The sequence below is a fragment of the Lithobates pipiens genome, unplaced genomic scaffold (assembly GCF_037356315.1).
Source record: "Lithobates pipiens isolate NorthernLeopardFrog02 unplaced genomic scaffold, aLitPip1_a1.2 Scaffold_23, whole genome shotgun sequence".
In the NCBI taxonomy this organism is placed as follows: domain Eukaryota; kingdom Metazoa; phylum Chordata; class Amphibia; order Anura; family Ranidae; genus Lithobates; species Lithobates pipiens.
The window spans coordinates 272,940,485-272,965,472 of NW_027507785.1; the positions used below are offsets into that span (position 1 = coordinate 272,940,485).

The 24,988-nt window shown below is 43.6% G+C and overlaps 1 protein-coding gene across 4 annotated transcripts in view; it reads left to right on the top strand.

The window, feature by feature from the left end:
* COP1 (COP1 E3 ubiquitin ligase) overlaps positions 1-24,988 on the top strand; it is a 287,714-nt gene that overhangs the window by 136,682 nt on the left and 126,044 nt on the right. For all 4 annotated transcript variants that reach the window (XM_077453195.1, XM_077453196.1, XM_077453197.1 and 1 more), the window contains one exon: positions 14,738-14,881. In XM_077453195.1, coding sequence (XP_077309321.1) covers positions 14,738-14,881 — 144 coding nt within the window. The remainder of the gene's footprint in view (positions 1-14,737; positions 14,882-24,988) is intronic.

Consider the following 24,988-nt stretch of genomic DNA (forward strand, 5'->3'; position numbering starts at 1 on the left):
TCCCTCAATCCTAACTTTTTTCCCAGTTCCTGCTGCTGAAAAACATCCCCACAGCATGATGCTGCCACCACCATGCTTCACTGTATGGATGGTATTGGCCAGGTGATGAGTGGTGCCTGGTTTCCTCCAGACATGACGCTTGCCACTCAGGCCAAAGAGTTTAATCCTTGTTTTATCACAGCGGAGAATTTTATTTCTTGTGGTCTGAAAGTCCTTCAGTGGCCTTTTAGCAAACTCCAGGGGGCTGTAATTTGCATGTTACTGAAAAGTGGCTTCTGTCTACCCACTCTACCATACAGGCATGATTGATGGAGTTCTGCATAGTTGGTTGTTCTTCTGAAAGGTTTTCCTCTCTCCACAGAGAAATGCTGGTGCTCTGTCAAAGTGACAATCGGGTTCTTGGTCACCTCCCTAAGGCCCTTCTCCTTCACCCCGATTAAGGGTCCTGGTTCCAAACATCTTCCATTTACAGATGATGGAAGCCACTGTTCGCATTGTGACCTTCAATGCTGTGACATTTTTCTGTACCCTTCCTCAGATCTGTGCCTAGTTACAATCCTGTCTCGAAGGTCTACAGACAATTCCTTGGACTTCATGGTTTGGTTTGTTCTCTGACATGCACTTTTAACTGTGGGACCTTATATAAACAGGCGTATGCCTTTCCAAATCATGTCCAACTGCATTTACCACAGGTGGACTCCAAGTTGTAGAAACATCTTAAGGATGATCAATTGAAACAGGATGCACCGGAGCTCAATTTCGAGCGCCATGGCAAAGGCTGTGAATACTTGTGTACATTTTTTTATTTTTTTCTAAATTTGCAAAGTTTTCAAACAAACTTCTTTCACGTTGTCATTATGGGGTATTCACTCGTGATGTACCGTATATACTCGAGTATAGGCCGACCCGAATATAAGCCGAGGCCCCCAATTTACCCCCAAAAAAACTGGCAAACTTATTGACTCGTGTATAAGCCGAGGGTGAGACATGCCTGTCCATCCCTGTGTGTGTGTCCGTCCATCCCTGTGTGTGTGTCCGTCCATCCCTGTGTGTGTGTCCGTCCATCCCTGTGTGTGTGTCCGTCCATCCCTGTGTGTGTGTCCGTCCATCCCTGTGTGTGTGTCCGTCCATCCCTGTGTGTGTGTCCGTCCATCCCTGTGTGTGTGTCCGTCCATCCCTGTGTGTGTGTCCGTCCATCCCTGTGTGTCCGTCCATCCCTGTGTGTCCGTCCATCCATCCCTGTGTGTGTGTGTGTGTCCATCCATCCATCCATCCCTGTGTGTGTGTGTCTCCATCCATCCATCCATCCATCCCTGTGTGTGTGTGTCTCCATCCATCCATCCCTGTGTGTGTGTGTCTCCATCCATCCATCCATCCCTGTGTGTGTGTGTATCCATCCATCCGTGTGTGTGTGTATCCATCCGTGTGTGTGTGTGTGTGTGTGTCCAGCCTACCTGTGTCCCGAGCCTTTGTCCCGAGCCTCCGTCCCGTGCCTTGCCTCCTTGCCTCCGTCCCGTGTCGTGCCTTGCCTCCGTCCCGTGTCGTGCCTTGCCTCCGTCCCGTGTCGTGCCTTGCCTCCGTCCCGTGCCGTGCCGTGCCTTGCCTTGCCTCCGTCCCGTGCCCTCTTCGTCGGCGCCTCGGCGGCCATTGTAAAATTCAAAAGCCGCGCCTCCGCCTGTGATAGGCGGAACACTGAATTTCCCAGCAGCCTGTGTTCCGCCTATCACGGACATCGTATCATCCTCGTCCGTAGTACGAGGATGATACGATGTCCGTGATAGGCGGAACACAGGCTGCTGGGAAATTCAGTGTTCCGCCTATCACAGGCGAAGGCGGAGCCGGAGGCGCGGCTTTTGAACTATAGAATGGCCGCTGTCTGTCTGCTCGACACGCTGATCGAGCGGGCAGACAGCGATGACTCGAGTATAAGCCGAGGGGGCACTTTCAGCCTCAAAAAAGAGGCTGAAAATCTCGGCTTATACTCGAGTATATACGGTATATTCATAACGGTGAAAATGTGCAGAACGTCCATCTTTTGATGTCACTAGTTGCTCACCTCAGAATGTGGACTCTCTGAATGCATGGGTCAATTGCGCCTTCCCATAAAGGGAGAATATCCGCATCGATCAATGAAGGTAACCACCAGCAGGGATGAGGGCCTAGGTCTGATATTCCAAGTACTGATCTTCTTATGGCAATATACCGGATCTCCAAGCGGTTATCGCATGTGTAACAAAGGGAGATAACTAGTGCTCTCTGTATACAACTTATTTTATTGAAAAAAGCTGAATAAAACATGGCACTTACACCTAGTGCCAGGTAGAGAAGCATTTAGTGTAACCATGATATTGGTAGACAAGCGTTCAGTGTAACCACGATAATGGCCGCAGGTGACGTCACATGATTCCTTCCATTCTATACAAGTTATGTCCTGTGGGTGGGATTTCGTCAACGGATACAGAATCACATTGCCTTCCCGCAAGTTTATATTTTCAGCCAGTGCACTATTATGGGTTACTTACGGCACGTCACGTATTCACCTTCAACGGATTAAGCATCTGCTTCCGGCTCAGCCTGCAGGGCGCTTCCTTTATGTAGGTGTTGCCCTGGAATCACCCCACTCGCCCAACTTCACCAGGAAATATTTAGTAAGTGCTTGAAAAACATACATTGTGTAGTAACTGCAAAGGGGGTGTGCAAAAGCAGAACAATTATTTAATTGAATTAATAATAAAATCATCCGTGGCCATCGTCTGGTATAAAAAGTGATACTAAAACACTGACGATCAGATATAAAACAATTTTGGTCAAGTTCAACTTTCAGGCCCAATGGCACAAACTTTGGTCTCATATATCCTATACGATTCTCTTCTACTCAACTGTCTTATAAAATTTCCACCCCTCCAATCTTTAACCTCAATGCCCAAAAATGTTAAGCTCCTCAGATCCCTGTGACATAAACAAAAATGTTTGACACATTGTGTGTTACTAACCCCTTTTTAATGTTTACATGCTCGCCTATATGCACATGTAGGGGCCTAGAGGTCCTCCCTATATGTTGTAAACCACAGTTACACTCAAGCATGTATACCATGCCCACTGTGGAACAAGTGATCAGATCCTTAATTGGATATTGTTAGTTGCCTTGGCTATAAACTCTTTATGCTTTTTCACATTTTCTATTGAATGCCGACAGGCAGTACAACGACCACAAGCCTAAAATCCTGATAAAAAAAATCAGTTTACTATCTGTGTAGGTGGAGCCACAACTCCTGGAGCTAAAACGTTGCGTAATGTAGGGGCCTTTCTGTATATAAACTGCGGGCGCATGGGATGCACAGAAGCCTACACTGTCTTGTTTTAATATAGACCACTCCACTCGAAGGGAAACTTGAAAAAGCATAGAGTTTATAGCAAAGGCCAATTGAGTAAAAGAGAATCGTATTGGATATACAAGACCAGAGTTTCTGTGCCATTGGGATTAAATGTTGAATATTACCTAAATTTGTTTTATATCTGATCATTTGTTTTAGTATCGCTTTTTATCCAAACTGTTATACCTGATTTGGCCACAAATGATTTTATCATTAATTAGCAAATTATTTTAACATTTATTAATTGCATTCATTATGCTGCTATTGGGGTTATGCAAAGTTTTTTTTTTTTTTTCTTTTGCAGTTACTATATAATGTGTTTTTCAAGCACTTACTAAATACTTTCTGGTGAAGTTGGGTGAGTGGGATGATTTCATGGTAACATTTACCTAAAGGAAGCGCCCTGCAGGCTGAGCCAGAAGCGGCTGCTTAATCCATAGTAGGTGCCGTGAGTAACCCATAATAGTGTACTGCCCAGGAGTATAAATATGCAGCGAGGTGATGTGATTCCATATCCGCTGACGAAGTCCCGCCCACAGGATTTAACTCGAACGGAAGGAATCACATGACGTCACCCGCGGCCATCATCGTGGTTACACTGAATGCTTGTCTACCAATATTGTGGTTACACTGAATGCTTGTCTATCTGGCACTAGGGTGAAAGTTTTATTCTGCTTTGTTCAATATATTAAGTCGTATACAGAGAGTTCTAGATATCTCCATTTGTTACATGTGCCATAACCGTTTGGAGATCCGGTATATTGCCATAAGGAGATCAGTACTTGGAATATCAGACCTACGCCCTCATCACTGCTGGTGGTTACCTCATTGGTCAATGCGGATATTCATCCTTTTTTCTTTATAAAATATAGGCTGATGTAGAATTTTGAGGAAAATAATGAATTTAATCAATTTTGGAATAAAGCTGTAACATAACAAAATGTTGAAAAAGTGAAGCGCTGTAAATACTTTCCAGGCGCATTTTATGTCCTCAGTATCTTTAAAGCTGGTTTTGCACCTAACGCCCCCTCAGTCTGGTTGTCCCTACAGTGGTAACAAAAGCAGATGGGTTGAATTTGGACCACGGGGGGGGTAGGAGAATTTTGCTATTGTGTGGAGTTACTTAAGCCTAGTGAATTGCCCAGCATAGTTAGGCTGATGAAAAAGTGTGCATACCTCAAAATGGATCCCCTCGTGCACCTTTACAGTGTGTGACATCGGATGGGGGAGTTGCTTGTGACCATGGCGGCTCCTTCAGCGTACTGAACACCCCCTCTCCAGGGATTCTACAAGGGGATCGGTGCACACCTTCCATGCTACCCCTCATGCTACCCCTCACCTCTGGCTAAGGCTGCAGAGACTTTTCTGTTGTGGCTGTCGTCTCTGGTGGTCCATCACAGCTTACTATACCCGCCTGTACTTTGCCAGCTTTTTGAGTGCATGTTAATCATTTAATAAACAAATATTCTTTTATTACTACCCTAATGGTGTTTTGCGCTGTGGTTTTCTCTCCTTGTTTATATAGATTGTCTTATCCACAGACAGTAATAATAAATTGACCATGGCTGTATCCCAGCCTTATTCTTTTAAGAATCGACACAAAAAAAAATGTTGGTGTTCTATATTAGGTCTTAAGCAAAATCTGTTTGTTTTTTTGTTTTTTTTAAATTGTTTAACTTGATACTTTTTTGCTGTTTTGTCATTACGGTCTCCTGGCTTTATATTCTCTCTTTCTGCACTGTGGCCGGGAATGTATTTCTGCAGCTCCATTGGCTAACAACCATCTACCCTCGCCTCCTAAATCACCATAACATATGCCCCTATTGCCCTGCTGTGGAAGTGGTGAAAGAACACACGCAACCCCCATCCAATGTGCTGTAACCAGCGTACGCTGTCCTAACAGGGATTCAAGCTACTTTTATTCCTGTCCAGACCTTCCCCTCCCTTGTTGTCATTATTCTTCCTCACACCCTGAGCTGCTACTAAATCAGCCTTGCTGCAATGATATGTCATTGTAAGCTAATGGAGCATTTCAGCCAGGCCACTGAGGGAGGAGAAATGTTACATAAAAATAAAGACCACGGACGATGGCTAACAGACAATTATGTTGTGTAGCATTGACCTTCAGGGAACTTCAAAACACCAGGGATGTAACTCTGTCAGCACTTTGATTGACTTGGCTCTATACACAAATCCAATGTGATCAGTGCTGAAGCGCTAACTACTTGTGTAAAATGACTTCATCTGCCTGAAGCTGGTAACTAGTCACTCCCCCAAGTTTCAAAGGATATCATATATATTTAAAAAATGTATTTTTATATTTTCCCTTTCATGCTTAAGGAATGCTAAGGCTGTCCATACATTATACAATTTTGCTTTAGATTTACCAAAACCATATAATATGAGGGCAAACCTAAACACTTTCAATTTGTGTGTAGTCAGACAGGCCCTTGCATTACATAGTTGAAGGGAAAGCCTAAAGGAAATTGAACGAGAAAATTGTGTAATATATGGTCAGCTTAAAGCGGGAGTCCGCCGTTTTTTTTTTTTTAAAGCCAGTAGCTACAAATGCTGCAGCTGCTGACTTTTAAAATAATGACACTTACCCACCCAGCGCGCCCGCGATGTCAGCACCCGAAGCCGATCTCTCGCTCGTCTCTCGGGTGCTGCCGCCGCCATCTTGGGTATGGGAATCAGGAAGTGGAGCCTTTCGGCTTCATTTCCCGGTTCCCTACTGCGCATGCGCGAGTCGCGCTGCGCAATAAGAATGGTCCCCGCTGTCTCTGGGATCCGTGTGTTTCCCAGCAGGCAGCGGGGGACCTTCGAAAAGGGGCGTAGATTCTGCGGAAAGGGGCGTACCTTCTGCAGAATCTACACTGGAAGTGCGTGCAGATACCTGTACTGTACAGGTACCTGCACCCCCTCCCCTCTGAAAGGTGCCAATTGTGGCGCCGGAGGGGGGGGGGGGTTCAAATGAGCGGAAGGTCCACATTAGGGTGGACCTCCGCTTTAACAGAGAAGTATGGGATTGTATTTTATTTTTGAATCATACTTGCCTATGTGGGTGCAGCATAGGTCCCCCACCCGCTCTAAGACTTAGAACCGAGCGATCAAACACCACTGATCGCTCGGTTCGCGAAGCTCCCTGAGCAGAGAGCCGATGACTGTCACCAGCTTTCTGCTCTGCCAAACCCCCCTGCAGTGCTGGGCTGTGGAGGGGGCGGAAGGGCTTGCAGGCTCGCAGCAGCTTGCTGAGATTCTGAGCAAGGTGCTGGTCCTTATGGTTGGGATCTTTCCAGAGCCTGGACTCAACCCGCTGTCTGCTGAAAATGGTTTACAGGAGTGCAAAACAATCTGCACTCCTCTGACCCACAGGAGAAGTATAGCCAAACAAGCTCTGGCTGTACTTCTCCTTTAACCGATTCCCGGGACCCGATGCACGGCGATGTACGTTGGCATAATGGGACAGCTGGGCAAATGGGCGTAACCTGAAAGCAGGAGTCCACCGGGACAGTCGCGCTGTGCAATAAGGACGGTCCCCGCTGCCTCTGGGATCTGTGTGTTTCCCAGCAGGCAGCGGGGCACTTGCGGAAAGGGGCAGGCACTTGCGGAAAGGGGCAGGCACTTGCGGAAAGGGTGCGTAATCTACGCCCCTTTCTGCAGAGAGCTATCCCGGAAGTGGGTGCAGATACCTGTACTGTACAGGTATCTGCACCCCCCTCCCCCCTGAAAGGTGCCAATTGTGGTGCCGGAGGGGGGGGGGGGGGGGTTCCGATGAGCGGAAGGTCCACTTTAGGGTGGACCTCCGCTTGAACGTCCCATAAAATTTGCCGCTGTGCCATCGCATGCACACCGGCCGGGACCTCAGTGAGTCAGGTCGCGGGTCTCTGTGTCCTGTCCACAGGGATACCTGCGATCGCCTCACGGAGAGGAACGGGGAGATGCTAATGTAAACAAGCATCTCCCCGTTCTGCCTAGTGCCCTGTGATTGGGAGCAGAGATCAGTGACGTGTCACGTAGCCACGTCCCCCCCCCCACAGTTAGAATCGCTCCCCAGGACATACTTAACCCCTACACTGCCACCTAGTGGTTAACCCTTTCACTGCCAGTGTCATTTACACAGGAATCGGTGCATTTGTGATTGCTATTTAAATGACAATGGTCCCAAAAATGTGTCAAAAATTTCCGATGTGTCTGCCATAATGTCGCAGTTACGATAAAAATCGCTGATCGCCGCCATTGCTAGTTACAAAAAAAGGCTAATAAAAATAAAAAATGCCATAAAGCTATCCCCTATTTGGTTTGCGCAAAAGTTAGTGTTTACAAATCAATAAATGCTTATTGCGTTTTTTTTTTCCCAAAACTGTAATGTAAATGTAGAAGAATACGTATTGGCCTAAACTGAGGGAAAACACGTTTTTAGATATTTTTGGGGGCTATTTATTATAGCAAAATGTAAAAAATAGTGCTTTAAAAAAAAAAAAAAACATTAAATTGTTGCTCTTTTTTTGTTTATAGTGCAAAAAATAAAAACCTCAGGGGTGAGTCAAATACCACCAAAAAAAAGCTCTATTTGTGGGAAAAAAAGGACGTCAATTTTGTTTGGGAGCCACGTCGCACGACCGCGCACCTGTCAGTTAAAGCAACGCAGTGCCGAATCGCAAAAAGTTCCCTGGTCTTTGGCCAGCAAAATGGTCCGGGGCTTAAGTGGTTAAGCTCCAGATAAATAGACAATAGTAATGCGTTTATCTGACAACCTGTCCAGTCTTATGAATCACATACCTCAGGCAGATAATGTAGCCAGGACACTGACCTCCAGTTCAGCTAAGCAGCACGCACCTTTGACAATCCCAGACTGCCAAATAAATATTGAAGGGCCAGCAACATGTTGGGTCACTCCAGTATCTCTATATAAAAATATATTTAATTTTTTTTCTTTTTTTTTGTATCTATCTGGAGTTTGGTTTTAAATAAATCTGTCATAGACCTGGATTAGCCAAACTGGACTTTGGCTGAAAACATTCAAAGGCAGAAATGATCTTTAGAGAAAGCTGCTTGACGAGTAGATCCAGACATAAGAGCAGCTGAATGTGTGCAAAACTTCTCCTGTAAAAGTTGGGTTTGGCTCCATCCTGCCAGAGCTTTGGGGAGTAAAGCAGCGCTATGAAAATACAATGTGGCACTTCAGATTGTCTGGTATACAGCTTCATTCTTACTTTGCCATAAATAATTCTGTGTGTACATTAATTGACTAGTAAACAAAGGGTGTTTTAGTTGTACAATGTAGGTAGGAGGTGCTGGATACGAAAGAAGTTGGGTAATGCGGTTTGGTTGTAGAGTTTGTGATGTATCGCTCAGCAACTCTTACTAGGCATCCCTTTAAAAATGCAAGGGCCTCTAAAAGGTGCCCTGAAGGGAATCTAGTTGTACAAGAAAAAAGAGAGTCACAGTAAGCAATACCTGTCAGCAGTTTTCCTCTGAGCTTTTCTGGTTATTTATTGCTTTGATACAGCATTCTCTCCCAAACTCAAACTTTTTCCTTTCTTTAATCTTTTCCAGCATAAAAGTCTTCTAAAATGAATCTTACCTTCAATTTAGGTGGCCACTATTTTAGTTTTATATTTTCACGTTGATCTTTGCTATGTTGGTTCTAATACAAGCCATCTTTATGCATGGAAAAAATAACTGCTGGAATTACCTAAATGGGACACTGAGGGTCCTTTCACTTAGGGTGGATCAGTGCTGATCCACCCCGTGTATATTCGCTTGCTCAGTGGGGATCGCCGGAGCGATCTCCGCTGAGCAGGAAGATGACAGGTCTGTTTCTGCACACTGCGCAGGGACGGACCTGTCACATCGCCGTTCTCCTCTATGGGAGATCGGGTGACCGTCGTCATCCGATCCGATGACGGATGGAAAAATAGCTTTTTCCTCCGTCACACTTTTTCAGATCGGATGTCAGCAGACATGTCACCGCTGACATCCGACGCTCCATAGACCTCTATGGAGCATCCGTTCAGGTCCGCCTGAAAAACTGGCAGGCGGACCTGAATGGATTGTCCGTGTGATAGTAGGAGGAAATAGGACCCCGTCTTTGATGTCGGTGGAGGGAATGGTGCCCCGTCATTGGTATCCGTGGGAGGAATCACAATTTATTAGTACAGCCACAAAATGGCACATTTTCGGACATCGACTTTTAAATAGGAACCCTTAAAAAATGTGCCTTAACATGCATTTTTTTCAGGGGTTCCGATTAGTCTGAGGCCAAAATGTGGCCTTCTGCCCCAAAATGCCGTTTACTGTTTTACTCAACAAGCGAGACAATGATTGGGTGTAAACAGGTTAGCTGAGGCTAATGGAGTTCATCCCATTGAATTCAGATGATTAACAATAGTGCGACAATGCTAAGGTGTGAATGGCAGCTAAAAGAAGACCTTGGCACTGCCCTCCTCCCCCCCCCCCCCCCCCCAAGACTTCCTTTTTGGTCATTGAAGATATTGATTGCTAGGGTGAGCAATAAAGGATCCTTGAAAGAGAGGGTAGGGTGCCTTCAGCTGCCTATATCTAATTGCAGGTACTTCTGACTCCATAAAATAAGGCCGTATTCTGGTGCAAAATCCAATAGCTGAATGGGCATGCAGATGGTCACATGATGAAGACAGGCAGTTCTTATGGTTTATACATAAAGTATATGCTTAAGCTGTCCAGTGGTTGAACTTCTTGTGAAATGAGGTTGATAGAAGTAAGTTAAAAGCGGCAGCTATCCCAAGAGTAAGCCAACTCTGAATGCGAAAGGAGGGGGAAGAGCGAAGGAAGCGCCAGCTCAGTGCAGAGGTTTAACATTCCATTTGATTAAAAGTTAAAATGCACTTACACAAGTAAATATCAGGCTCAAAGGATTGCAGTGGGAAGGAGAGATTCTGTCCCAGAAGGTCCATTGGTCTGTCACAGTCTGCGGGTATGTTTCATCTTATAGCAGGCTCCATAGGCATCCTGTGGCCACCAGAAAGTGGAACCGGTGTGGAACGCTGGCTGAAATTACATTTCCGGATCGACTTCCAGATACAGGAAGGGAAATAAAAACAGTATAGGCTAGGAGCCCCTAGTGCGTAGCCTGTACTCTCTCGGTCTCTTCCTGTATCTGCCAGTCCATCTGGTGACGTCATTTTAGCCTGCATTCCATGCTGGTTTCACTTCCTGGTGGCCACAGAATGCCTATGGAGCCTGCTATAGGATGAAACATACCCGTGGAACGCTGACAGACCAAAGGACCTTCTGGGACAGAATAGTCCCACTGCAATCATTTGAGCCTGATATTTACTTGTGTAATGCCGCGTACACATGATCAAACAAGCGGGTGGAAAAGTCCGGCAAACTCAAGTCCGCCGGACAATCCCCCCCCGTGTGTAGCCTCCGCCGTACTTTCGGGTCAAAAAAGTATGCCGGACTTAGAAAGTAGTTTTACACTCCAATCTTACCGCCGGACTCGCATTTCGGCGGACAATCAGGCCGTGTGTATGCCAGTCCACCATACTTTTGAAATGAACGGACTTTTCCCGCCCGGAGAAAAGTCTGCTCATTTTGAGCGGGTCTCCAGGTAGGCGGGGCCCGCGAAGGATACGTGACTGGCTCCGCCGCCTGGTATGGACTTGAAGGGGAACCCCAACACCGAAAAAAATCGGCGTGGGGGTCCCCCCAGGTCCACATTAGACCCTTGTCCGAGCACGCTACCCGGCCGGCCAGGAAAGGGGGGGCGAGCGCCCCCCCTCCTGAGCCGTACCAGGCCGCGTGCCCTCAACATGGGGGGGTGCCTTGGGGAAGGGGGGGTGCACGGCCCCCCCACCCCAAAGCACCTTGTCCCCATGTTGATGAGGACAAGGGCCTCTTCCCGACAACCCTGGCCGTTGGTTGTCGGGGTCTGCGGGCGGGGGGCTTATCGCAATCCGGGGGCCCCCGGATACCGGCCCCCTACCCTATGTGAATGAGTATGGGGTACAATGTACCCCTACTCATTCACCTGTAAAATAAAGTACAAAAAAAAACACAACACACAAGGGTTAAAATAGTTTATTGCACAGCTCCGGAAATCTTCCGTCTTCGGGGGTCTTCTCGCCTGACTCCTCCGCTATCTTCTAGCTCTTTTACTAGAGGAGGAGTTTGGCTTTCTTCCTCGCCGCCGCCCTTCTTCCGACTTCGGGGGTCTTGTCCCCCTCTTCGGTTCTTCTGCCGGGCCACCGTGCCTTCTTCTACCTCTTTTACAGGTGGTGGCCCAGTCTTCTGCCGCCGCCTTCCGTTCTTCCTCTCTTTCTTTTTCTTTCTTTCTTTCTTCTCCTTCTCCTTCTTCTCCTTCTCCTCCTTCTCCTCCTTCTCCTCCTCCTCCTTCTCCTCCTTCTCCTTCCTTCCTTCCTTCCTTCCTTCTTCTTTCGAAAAAGAGCTAGAAGAAGGTGCGGTGGCCCGGCAGAAGAACCGAAGTCGGAAGAAGGGCGGCAGCGAGGAAGAAAGTCAGGCTCCGAGAAGACCCCCGGAACTGTGCAATAAACTATTTTAACCCTTGTGTTTTTTTTTTTTTTTTGTACTTTATTTTACAGTTGAATGGGTAGGGGTACATTGTACCCCATACTCATTCACATAGGGTGGGGGGCCGGTATCCGGGGGCCCCCTTATTAAAGGGGGCCCACGGATTCCGATAAGCCCCCCCGCCCGCAGACCCCGACAACCAACGGCCAGGGTTGTCGGGAAGAGGCCCTTGTCCTCATCAACATGGGGACAAGGTGCTTTGGGGTGGGGGGGCCGCGCACCCCCCCCTTCCCCAAGGCACCCCCCCTTTTTTTTCGGTGTTGGGGTTCCCCTTTAAGTCCATACCAGGCGGCGGGGCCAGCAACGTATCCTTCGCGGGCCCCGCCTACCTGGAGACCCGCTCAAAATTAGCGGACTTTCCTCCGCGTGTGTGGGCGAGTCCGTTCATTTCAATAGTACGGCGGACTTAGTACGCCGTATTAGTCCGCTGAAAAAGTGCCGTCTGTGGGCAAGTAGCCCGTTCGGAAAGTCCGACGGACAGTCTGGCAGGAAGTCCGCCAGACTAAGTACGTCGGTCAGACGGCTACGTGTGTACGCGGCTTTAGTGCATTTTAACTTTAAATCAAATGGAGTGTTAAACCTCTACAGTGAGCTGGAGCTTCCTTCTCTCTTCCCCTAACTTCTGATTGCAGTGCTTTCATCTTATGTCCAGTTTAAATATGCCAGATTTATGAATAGTTCACCTCCTATATTAGATTTCAAATCTGGTTTTAGGTTATCTACATTACGGAGATTGCCTCCTTTAATATACTCAAGTGTCCAATGTCTCTGGCCACTATAACACATCCCGCAGGTAGGCTGTAGCTGATGAGTGCGATTAGCATAGCCCGGTGCTGCCTCCATGATCTAAACTTCTCAGATGTGTTTGGTCTGATGAGTTCCTGAAATTTATTTCATACATATGTATAAATTCAAGACTATCCTTTTTTTCCCCTCATACACTTCAGACTTAGTTATCCTTTTATATATTCCCATATTGCCTACTCACACACATTACAGGCAGAGGGGATATAAATCTTCAGCAATCTGATGCTGATTTTTGCTTCAAGACAAACTCTTTTTCATATGAACTGTCTTTACAGAGCGCTGCTGAATCAGCCTCCTCATCTGTAAGGACAGTGAGTGGGAGGGAGAGCAAGGAATGGGGAATGTACAGCAGCCCCACCGCTAAACTAAATGAAAGCATGTGAGACATTAACATTAAATGAACTCATTTTGGATGTAGAATAGCTTTTCTGATATATTGGTTTGTGGAGAAACTTTTTTTTATTTTTCTTTAAATGAAGAAATATATGTGTATATGTGTATATATATATATATATATATATATATATGTGTATATATATATATATGTGTGTGTGTGTGTATGTATGTATATATATATATATATATATATATATATGTGTGTGTGTGTGTGTGTGTGTGTGTGTGTGTGTGTGTATGTGTATGTGTATGTATGTGCCTCAGCTGTCCAAGACTGCAAGAGATTGACTGACTGAGACACAACAGCGACGCCATTGACTCCCGCTGCAGTTAATCGTCAGCCGAGAGGGGGCGGGGCTGGGGCGGGCTACAGCTCCGTGTCTGTATGGACATAGGGAGCTGTGACTCTGCTCGGGTGCCCCCCATGGGGGCACTCAACAGGAGGGACATACCCGAGAAGAGGAGGACCTGGGCTGCTCTGTGCAAAACCATTACACAGAGGAAGTAACGGTTTTTGTTTTTTATTGGAAAAAAAAAAAGACTACTTTAAAGAAATCATCATGTATTGATCAAGGATGCAGTATAGTTCTATATTTACATAATTCAAAGTGTACCTGTCTGCATTCTGAGGCCTGTTTATAAAAATTAGGGATTAGAAAAAGGGTGAAAAAAATTGATACATAGCTTAGAGTGACCATCCAGATTTTTATTTATTTCTAATTTTTGCAAGGTAAATAACTGTGGAATGGGCACTACTGGTAACAAGGCTTCTTTTTTTTTTTTTTTTTTTTTTTTTATAAATGGCACCCTGTCTACTGTTTTTATTTTGTAAAAACACACTCGTACATATGAGCCCACATCATGTTTAAACAGAACCTGTCTTCATAGCAACATTAGTCTGCTACTGTTAACTAGTTTAGGAAGGTCTTGCTCCATGGCCGCCATCCTTGCTTTGCTGTTTAGTCATTGAACCTGAAGAACCAATTTTTGCATATTGATGCACATGCTTGTTCCAGCTTAGTAACTTACTGGGAAATGAGGATGTTGCCCTGTAGTTAGGTTGAATATAACTTCTCCAGGATTCAGATGACTGTACGAATCCCAACAAAAAAAGCAACAGTAGTTTAAAGACATTTTTTTTCAATGATAAATAAAAGAAATCTCTCACATTAAACATGTATAACACAGCACCATGTAGCTAAAGGGCGGTCCCTGTTCTCCCTCCAATGTTAGCTGAATTTGTCCAAAGTGCAGTTAACTGGGGCTCCGTGTTACAGCCCTGCCCCCTTTCTGATGTCTCCAGGCTCCACCTTCTCTATGAAATCTGTACTAGAATTGCTACTGTGTCCGGGTATCTTGGAAGGAAAGTAGAGCATCTTGGCAAAACTTGCATAAAGCCAAGGCTTTCAGTATGACTTTCATGAAGATTGTGTACTTTGTGAGAAGTAAACCAAGGACTTCCATTTTGAAAGGCAGTATTGATTGTCATTGTGCCACTCTAACAGTTCACATTAATGTTTTGTGTATTCATTCTTAAAGTCTTTTTATTTTTTTTATAACACCAAATTTTATTTTTTTTGCAGCATAGAGTTTGACCGAGACTGTGATTACTTTGCTATTGCTGGTGTGACTAAGAAGATTAAAGTGTACGAATATGGTACAGTTATCCAGGACGCTGTAGACATTCATTATCCAGAGAATGAAATGACCTGTAATTCTAAAATCAGGTAGGAGACATTTTTGTTTAATGTGATTTATTTTTATTTTTTTCCATTGGAATTGAATGCTGTAATGGTTTGACATTTTTCTACAAATAGGTGTAAGATAACTTGCTGGGAAGTATCCATTTTAAGGCAACAGTATGCCACACATTAGAGCAGGGGTCTCCAAGTTTTTTAAGCAAAGGGCCAGTTTATTATCCGTCAGGCTTTTGGTGGGGGCAGCAGACTGGCTGGTGGGAGTAGAAAATGCTTAGCTGTTTAATGGGAGTAGGCAATATCCCATCAATGGTTTTAGAGGGAGTAATAGTGCCCCATTGTTGGTGTCATTGGGAGGAATGACATCCATGGGAGGAATAGTGCCACAAAGGCAAGCAAAGTGTGGTTATCTGACCCCCAGGCCACAGGTTGGAGACTACTGCACTAGAACATCATTACCAGATAGTGGCTCCCTAATTAATTGTATATTTTGTGACCTTTGTCCACTTATGCATATTTGTGGTGTTAATAGACACTGTTGGACTAAATCGCCCTCTGGCTACTGATTAGAGGCCGGCCGATATATCGGCCGATATTTGCCGTTTTTTAATTAATCGGCATCGGCCGATTGTGCTGATAAAAAGGCCGTTTTAGAACAGCGGGACTTGGAAAGACTCCTGTAATAGAAGTCAGTGTAAGTTGCCTGAGTCATCATAGAAACATCTTTCCTCCTCTCTGGGCAGCCTGCCAAGAAAAGAACAGAATGATACAATGTTTATACTTGAATGAATGAAATAATCTCAGTGTGTAGAAGTTCTCAGTTTAACCATTTAGAGACTAAATCTTTTCTGACACTTGTTCCTTACAAGTAAAAATCCTGTATTTTCTGCCAGAAAATCACTTAGACCCCCCCAAAAATTATATATATATTTTTTTTAGCAGAGATCCTAGGGAATAAAATTGTGGTTGTTGCAATATTTTATGTCACACGGCATTTGCACAGAGGTCTTTCAAATGCATTTTTTTGGGAAAAAAACACAATTTAAAAAAAAAAAAAAAAAAATTTAAAAACAGTAAAGTTAGCCCATTTTTTTTTTTTTTTCGTCCAAAAGTTTTGACTACCTGTTTTTATTTAATATATAGGTTTTTATTTTAATCTAAATCATACATACAAGTAAACTGATTGGAGGTTTGTTTTGTTTAATAAATGTTTAAATGTAAGAAATTTTCTGTATCACTTATGAAGGCCGCTTTCACACTGGAGCGGGCAGGCGTTGATGGAAAAACGCTGCAAGTTTTAGCGGCTCATTACCATAATTTTTAGCGGCGCTATTTGGCTGCTAGTGAGGCACATAAAACCCAGCTAGCGGCCGAGGAAGAGTTTAAATGCGCCCATGAAGCACCGCTGCCAAATCAGGAGTGGTGGAGGAGCGGTATACATCACTCCAAACGTGCTGCTTGCAGGACTTTTTTTAAGATCCTGCCAGCGCATCGCCTTTGTGCCCGTTCACACTACCGCGACTTGTCAGGCGACTAAGTCGCCTGACAAGTCGCGCTCCGTTCTGTACTATGAAACCGTTCTAATAGGAGCGGCTCAAGTCGCTCCGACTTGGAAAAAGGTTCCTGTACTATTTTTGGGGCGACTTCAGGTGACTTGCATTGACTTCTATACAGTCGTCGTTTTGCAAGTCGCTGCTGAAGTCGTGTGCAGGTCGCGTCTGTGAGTCGCGCTGCAAGTTGTGTCGCCCCTGTGTGAACGGGCACTCAGTGTGAAAGCACTCTGTCTTTCACACAGACTGCAGGGGAGCCGTTTTGCAGGCACTTTACAGGCGTTATTTTTAGCCCAAAAGCGCCAGAAAAATGTCCCAGTGGGAAAGGTGTGTTAGATTTTATGAGATCAAGGGGGATTAAAAAAAAAAAAAAAAAATCGGCCTAACATATCGGCCCAAAAAAATCGGCATCATATATCGGCTATCGGCCGCCATGATTTCTAAATATCGGCATCGGCCAGAGAAAAACCCATATCGGTCGACCTCTACTACTGATATGAATCCAGTCCCAGCTGGATGGCTAGTCCAGCAGCAAAAATGCCCTAGTTGGTTCTGCTCCTTTAGAACTTGTATATAATGGAGGGCAGTAAAAACAGGCGGTTGAGCTACAGTCTCTTCTGAGGGAGAACTTTTCAGCGGCTCAGGGCTGTACACATGCTGCCATTACCACAATGCTTTGCTTCATGGCTGCAGCAAAAGTCATACCCCTGTCACATTTGATAGCCAGTGCCTCTGCCAAGCACAACTAATTCAACTGTGTGTAATGCCCACAGTTACAGTGCAGTGGTTTGGGATTTTCAGGGTTAAAACAGATGGCCAGGAGGCAAATTCTCAGTTCACAGCTGCTTGGTCTCTGGATTGCTTCAGGGAGTGGCAAAGGCTGCCTCTTGTAAATGAGCCCTAAAATTAGAGGACCTGCAGGGCTTTCTTGTAATATTTACAGCAGGTGGGCAAGCCTAAGACGTTCATTGCTGCTAGTGTTTTCAAAACCTGCTAGAATCCCTTGGTTGGCACAATCCACTGGTGTTCAGTGAAAACTACCCAGGCACTAGGATTTAATGACCAGTTCTCCATTGTGGCAGAGTCTTCAGTCAGAAAGTAGATAGGTAGATGCCGACCCCGGATAATGCCTTCTATGTCCAATAAATTTTTATTAGTATTTTTGCAAAGGTACAGAGTAATATAAAAAAAAAAAGAACAAAATAACAACAACCACTATAACACCTTACATTGTAATAAAAATGAGAGAGAATCTAGGATGGAAAGCATATATCCTATTCATATTGCAAGTACTGCATACAAACAGAGAAGGAGTATGATGGGGGGAAGCTACCCCTCTAGACACCCCAAAACTGGGGATAATGCCTTCTGATTGTCAGATGAGGTTGACGGCTGCATTGTCAGAGAAGTATTGTAATCACTTGGGGAGGAAAGACCGGTTTTCTAAGGTTTCTGTTTCTTTTAAGATTTGGCCACCAACAGGCACCTGCCTACCACCATACATTGCTCAGTTCAGCTTTAGCCAGATGACTGTCACCTAGCACAACAGACATGCTGATCTGCTTTAGTCTACCATTTTCTTTAGTCTTATTAATGTGGTTATGTTAAATACTGTATTTACATGTTTTTTGACTGCTTCAGTGACGCCATGTAATGTAATTTTTAGAGTGAATATTTATCTGTTGCAAAAAAGAATTCCCCCCAGTAGTTTAGTTGAGCTGAAATAACTTTGTCTGGAAATCATGTCTGTGTTTAATTAATGTGTCTATAGATCGGTCCAGGCTTATTATGTGCAGTCCCAGCAAGCTGCTGCCTATTTGTGTGTCTCTAGCTGCACTGAGGACACATTCCACAATCCGCTCTGTCTCCTTTTCAAATCAGAGTGTGATACATGTCTGCTCCCGTCAATGCTGCACTGAGCTCGCTGAGCACTAATCTGCAGTATGCCAGCTGTGTCCCCCAGCCCTGACTGCCTCCTCTGTACCAGCAGTGTACTTGGAGCGTAGCCACATACCAGCTGGATCACCCATTCTTCTCACCTGCTTCCTGAACACATCCATCGCCTGTCTCCTTCCAATCTGTATTCACAGAATGGACCCTTGGGAAATACACTTTATTTTCATTTACTGTGGCGTTCCTCCAGCTCTTTTTGCAGACACACAAGTTTAGCAAGATTCCATATATAGTAGACTGTCAGTATTTGTGGATCTTTGATTTTTAAAATCGAAATCACCTTGGTGTATATTGCCTGTTTAATCATTCCAAAGAACTTGGGATCTGCAGCCGATTCAGGTTTGAACTGTTGTGGATTATGGTCACTTGGCTGATCATCCTACTACTGTGTAACATATTGCTTCTCTTAACCTTGTCGGTTGTAATTGGAGGTCAGTGTGTAGGTATCCACAGTAAATGTCAAAACGAAATCTCCATTATTCTTCCAGTTCATCAAAAATCAATTCACTTGAAGACAGGACAGGTGCCGATTCTTTATTAGAATGGTAGAGTTACTGACATTACATTTATTCAGAGACTTTGTGTCCTTGCAGAACGATCTTCAACTTTTTTTTTAGTTTTGAATAAAAGTATTGTGTGTTGTAGTTCTGGGGGTCACATATGTCTTTGAGAGTTAAACAGTGATGGGCAGATGTACCCCCTAAACCTTAACATCGTCTTGCTCTGACATCAACTGCAGTTTTATAATGTGGCCATGGATGGACCCTTATAATTGAGTTATAATTCAGATTGTTTTGTATACATTCCCATAGTCTTTAGTCAGCCATGCAAAATTGACATTTTTAGGGGCTGCATGCTGCCATATTTTTATATATATATATATATATATATATATATATATATATATGTATGTGTGTGTGTGTATATATATATATATATATATATATATGTAGCTTTTAGAAGCCCTTTTCAATGTCGTCTTGCTGGGTAATTTTAACCTCTTGTCAGCAGGCTCCTCACTCTCAGGACATTGGTTTCAGGGTGTTACTAATGGAAAAACTGGTAGGAAGAGAGGTTATATTGTTAATCAGTGTTAGGTTGGAGGCGGGGTGGCCTAATGATGGACTTGGATTGTTGCACGGGAAGACACTCGGTGCTCTCTACACAGTGTTGTAGCCAATCCTGTACACTGTATGCTCTATTTTTCAGTGCGCAAATCCTTTGAAACCCTTAACTTTCTACTGCATACACAGTGAGGATACCTCTCTCCTCAGCACCACAGTCCTCAACCCAAATTTTATATCTGGACCCCCAACTAGCAGGTGCAAAGGCCTAGCCTAGGCTGCAGGAAATCGTAAAGGCCATACAGGAATGTGATGCCTACCTTATTGTGCAAATAGACTATGCATTGGTAATTTTCTTGGTTCTTAGAATAGATGTGCAGGCCTTGAGAGACTGCACAACAGCTACAGAGGACTGTGTTAACAGTATAGAGTACCTTCTTTCCCCCTTCTGTCAAAAGACGCTTGTGATTCAGCTAGAGAAATAGGTGATCTAGATGGAACATGGGGCTTTTATGAGTGGGACAAGTATGTTCTAATAAAATGAGAAAATTGTGTGTTTCACTGTGCTTAGGATTCCAAAAATCACCTATAGTGTTTTATATATTTCGGTGCTGCTACTTTAATAATCAAAAAAAATGTATGATATTAATAACCATTCCACAGTAGCGCGACCACCTCTACTATGCAGTGGACAATCCTATAGCTGCAAGTGATATAATCAAACGTGACAATAATGCAAAATATTCTAAAATGTCTAAATCCATACAAATAAGTCCATACAACTGTCAAAATAACAGTGTATAAATCTTCAGTGATTCAATTCAGGAAAGTTTGTGATTAACAGTCAACTCTTTGTGAGTAGAGCCAAGAATAATACACCTTATTTTCCACCACCAGTGCAATTATATAGAGCCATCTCCCCTATGGAAATGTACTCGCCAGATTGAATTGCCTTTCACTCTCATGAAAAGGCAAATAAGCTTTTAGGTCAATATCCACCTGATGGTATCACTCCACAATCAGCAGGTCTCATCTTATCGCATGTGTGAGAGAAGATAAAAAGCCTCCAATAGTGCATTAATCACATAAAACATTTATTAAAATCCAAATAAACCCCTTACATTTTAAAATCATCTTGTATGTTGCATGTAAATGGGTAGGCATCAGATAAGCCACAACTCATCCCAGTCTCACCACCCCCACACTGTTTTCACCTGTCGGTGTAGTCGCCTTCCACACACACTCCCATGATCAACCCATGAACCAAGTTCCTTGGGATGTGGGTATGTGGAGCTCGATTCATGTGTTGATCATGGGAGAGTGTTGGAAGGTGACTACACTGGCAGTTGAAACCAGAGTGGAGGTGGTGAGACTGGATGAGTTGTTGCCTATATTATACCTACCCATTTACATGCAATGTACAAGATGAATTTAAATGTGAGTGGTTTACTTGGATTTTAACAATTTATTTTTTTATTTTTATTTTTTAGATGACTGTTAATCGGAAACTTTCCTGAATTGAATCACTTTGAATATTTATTTTATGATTTATACACCGTTATTTTGACAGTTTTTTGGACTTATTTGTATGATTTTGAAATTTTTGAATATTTAGTATTTTCACGTTTTAAGAATACCTCATGTATATAAAAAAGTGCAAAAAATGTATTTCAATTTACACAAAGGACAAATACAATTCAACATACATTGTCATGATATAAAGACAAATTCACCAGACATTAAAGATGCCATAGTGATTATTAAAGCATTGGTTTGTGGAAATTGTAGTCTCTGCATTTTTAGGACAACGCCCACTTCACCAGGAGACATCCACAGTTTGGTTACGTGTACATCTGTGGAAAGACCATGTCTGTATACAGACAAGCTTAGAATTTTGTAAAAATGACCATACAATCAAATGTATTTTAAAAAGTGCTTTCTATTCCATTAAGTGGCGTACAGTAAAATAACCAGGGTATACTCGCATAAGGTTCAGTGACCAGACCGTATGGTAAAGGCCAGAAAAAATTACATCTTGATCCTATGTTGTGAAAATAACCTCACAGCAGGGGGGAGCTAAGGGTAGGTAGGGAGGGGGCAGGGAACAAGGACCAGGCCCCCACTGCAGCACCCCTGGAAAAAAAAAACATGGAAAATTGTGAGAACTGGAAAGCGGTGGCCAAGGATAAAAAGAAAAAAAAAACACGAAAAACGTTTGACATGTTTGAGAAACAAACCTAAACGGGGCAATGAATAATAATCAATGTAAAAACTAGATGTATGTAGATCATGACCGCTGAACAAGCAAAAGGGTGTATAGAACAGACCTATAAAGGTGTATCTCTACAATATACATACCAGCAGGGACCACGAACAGAAAAAATATTATTTTTATCCGAGGGGAAAAAGACATCATGTTTTTCCCTTTTACCCTAACACAAGCCGATCTGTCATTTAAAACCCAATTTCTCTAATATCACTAAGGTGCATCTACCATCTAATTTTCCTCAAGGATGTTATACTTTCAAGTCTTGCAGTATGTAGCACCCAAGACAGAGCTCTATGGCCTCTCTGCCACTGGGTTACTATTTCCCTTAGGCCCCTTTCACAGAGTGAGCTCTGTTGGAGTTCAGCTGCGCGGCCGAAAATCTGTCCGCTGATCCCCTGCTGAGCAGGCGAGTGGCTGGTCTGTGTCAACTCTGCTTATGCAAGGCGGACGCAGACAGTCCACTCCTTTTAGGGGCGGTCAGATGTAAACAGACCGCCTGTCCATTTACACCCTACTGCCATCCGATCCAATCCCCCAGACAGATGGGGAACAGAACCCCATCCATCTGTCTTTAGTCTCGGAGCAGGTGTCAGCGGACACATGTCCATTGACACCTTCCATTCCATAGAGGGGACTGGAGGGTTAGATTGGGACCACCTGTAAAACTGACAGGCTGTCCGCCTGTGTGAAAGGGCCCTTACACATGCTTGATGTCGCAATGTACTTATGATTGTTTCATTGCCTTCTGCATACAAGTAAGGTGAGATATCGTTTTCTCACAGCCTTTAGGGTCTGGGCATTTTTTTTTTCTTTTAGAAAGGTGTTAACATGTTATCCACAGATTTTTCTATAGCTGCATATTGTATAGGGTCTCATTCACTTTTAGATCCAAGCAATTCTTCATAAGTGAAATATTTGTGTAGGTTTACTTCTACCCTAATGCATTCAGGGGGATAGAAATCGCACCACTTTTATCAAGATATGTCCTAAAACCAGTGCAACGCTTCATCAACTGCCCTGTCAAAAACCACTAAAATGTTTCTCTTTCTCACTTTCCAGTATGACAGCAGTGATTAGAAATAAATCGTGCTGTTGCATTAAGGGGAAGTGGGGGCAAGTTGGAGTTCCCATGTTTCCCGCAATGAGACACGTGGCAGAATGAGGCAACAGCTCTGGCAAATTTGAATTTAAGGAATGTGCTTTGGATTACCTTTTTTATAGTGTTCTTCAGAGTATGAATAACAAAGATGGCACTTGCCATTTGCTGGTCAGGGTTTAGATAAGTACATTAATGATGTGCAATTGCATTATTTAATTTCAATTACTGTTGGCATACGAGGAAGTGAGAAATACATTTAAGCTGCTTGTTATGGGAGGTATAATGCATTTCTTGTAACAATGCAAGTTACCAAATACTTTTGATGCATAAAAAGTGGTGTGATGTTTGTCTAACTGAACTCCTGGGTTAAGCCAGGTGGAAGAACTGCTTCACCAAGACTTTGCCTATTCAGGATTTCTTGTATTTGTAAAAGGGAATAAGACCCTATACACTGGGTTTTAAGAGGAGTTTTTCGTAGCTTTAAAAACGCTCTAACTGATAAAAGCTGAAAAACGCAGCTATTCTGCAATTAGTGTTTTTGAGCCAACCACTTTTGTGGGAGTATCGTTTTACTGAAAAAAGCTAAAAGCCACTACAGCAAAAACTCTGCAGAACTCATTTTACAGCTAACGCTACTGGCATTTTTATAACGTCTAGTGTGCATGAGGCCTAAAACACCCTTGAGTCAGAGTGGATTGGAGATGCACTTTGGTGAACTCGTGATTGTGGGGGTTCTGAATTTGTCGACTGGGTTGTAAGGACCGATCTGTAGTTTGAAGGGGGAACTGTGAATTTTTTTTTTTTTTTTTTTTGCTAAATATCTTTTTGTGTTTTTCTTTTTGTGTTTTCTTTTTGTATTTTCTTTTTGTGTTTTCTTTGGAAGTGCATAATATATATAAGTATCCCATGGTTTTTGTCTATTTTGCTTTGTTTCGAACCTTGATGCAGTGCATACTACCCTGCATCTGGAGGATCGACCTGTGTTTTTTTTTTTTTTTTTCTTTTTCTGGCCTTGAGTCTTTTAGAGCTGTTGCTAATGGGTCCTGAGCGCTACTGGGGAGTGTGTTAGAACTTCTCTATTTTCAAAGGAAATTTGTATATTGGTGGTCTGTTCCCATCATGGTTACACCTGTGACCCACCTTAATGGGAATACCATTAGATTAGTTCAGGGAGTTCTCCCTATTCATCATTTAACTGACAGTCCTTACTTACTGTAAATCCCGCTTTGAATTGACTGGTTTTGGCCTCTTTCTTATTTTGGAAGTGATTTTAATCTGTCAAACCATGTCAGAATAAGCATAATCTGTCAAATTGGATCTTTCCGCCACTGCGATAGGTTCCCATTTGATTGAGTGGATAGGGCAAATGTCTGGATCCTTGTGATTTATTTGTGGTGATTGGTTAAAAGCATCAAAATCTGTAACTTGCATTGAACTAATGTCTGTATAGATGCATTGGTACGTAGTTAGGAAGCTGATGTTGCATCCATGGAGTAACTGACTAGATTAGCCTTTTGTGAGGGACATTTGTGTCTCTTTGCTGTTCTCTTGACATAGTGATTGTCAACAATATGGGTGGCCACAGTGTGGTTCTGCCTCAACTCGAGAGGTCTGTAAAGGGATCTGGAAAATACCACCCTTCATCGACTTCTGCAGTCTTTACTCCTAGGTCTTCAAAGCCTATCTCCAACTTAGCCTGTAGAACTTGAAGTTGGAGTTCAGCTAACCCCCTCTGAAAAGCCTTCTGCATAAAGGTGCACCCCCTACATCTACAAAAGGGAGTATATTTGTGCATCAAGACTTTAGTATGTAATACAGCTCAAATATTTCTGGGTAAAGTTGCTGGCTGTTGGCTGTTCTTTGCATTGCCCTATTAAATAAACTCCATAGTGTTTAAAATGAAACCTGTTGATGGCACTTGCAGTTTGCTTTAAAAAGAGTGTCCTTCTCCAAACAACCTTTTTTATTTTTGAAGAAATCTCTCCTTATTCCATGCACCCTGGGCACAAGGAGCATGCTGCATTCAGCTGGGTGCCACTAGCTCACAAAAGAATAGAGAATTGATGTGGAGAAGAGTAAAACTGCACACAATGCGAGCAGCGGATAACTCATTTGTCTGTTATAGAAGCTAAAATTTTGAAATGTTCCTTTTTCCTCCGTGGCATTCTCCTTGACTTTGTACTTGTCTGGTTATAAAGCACT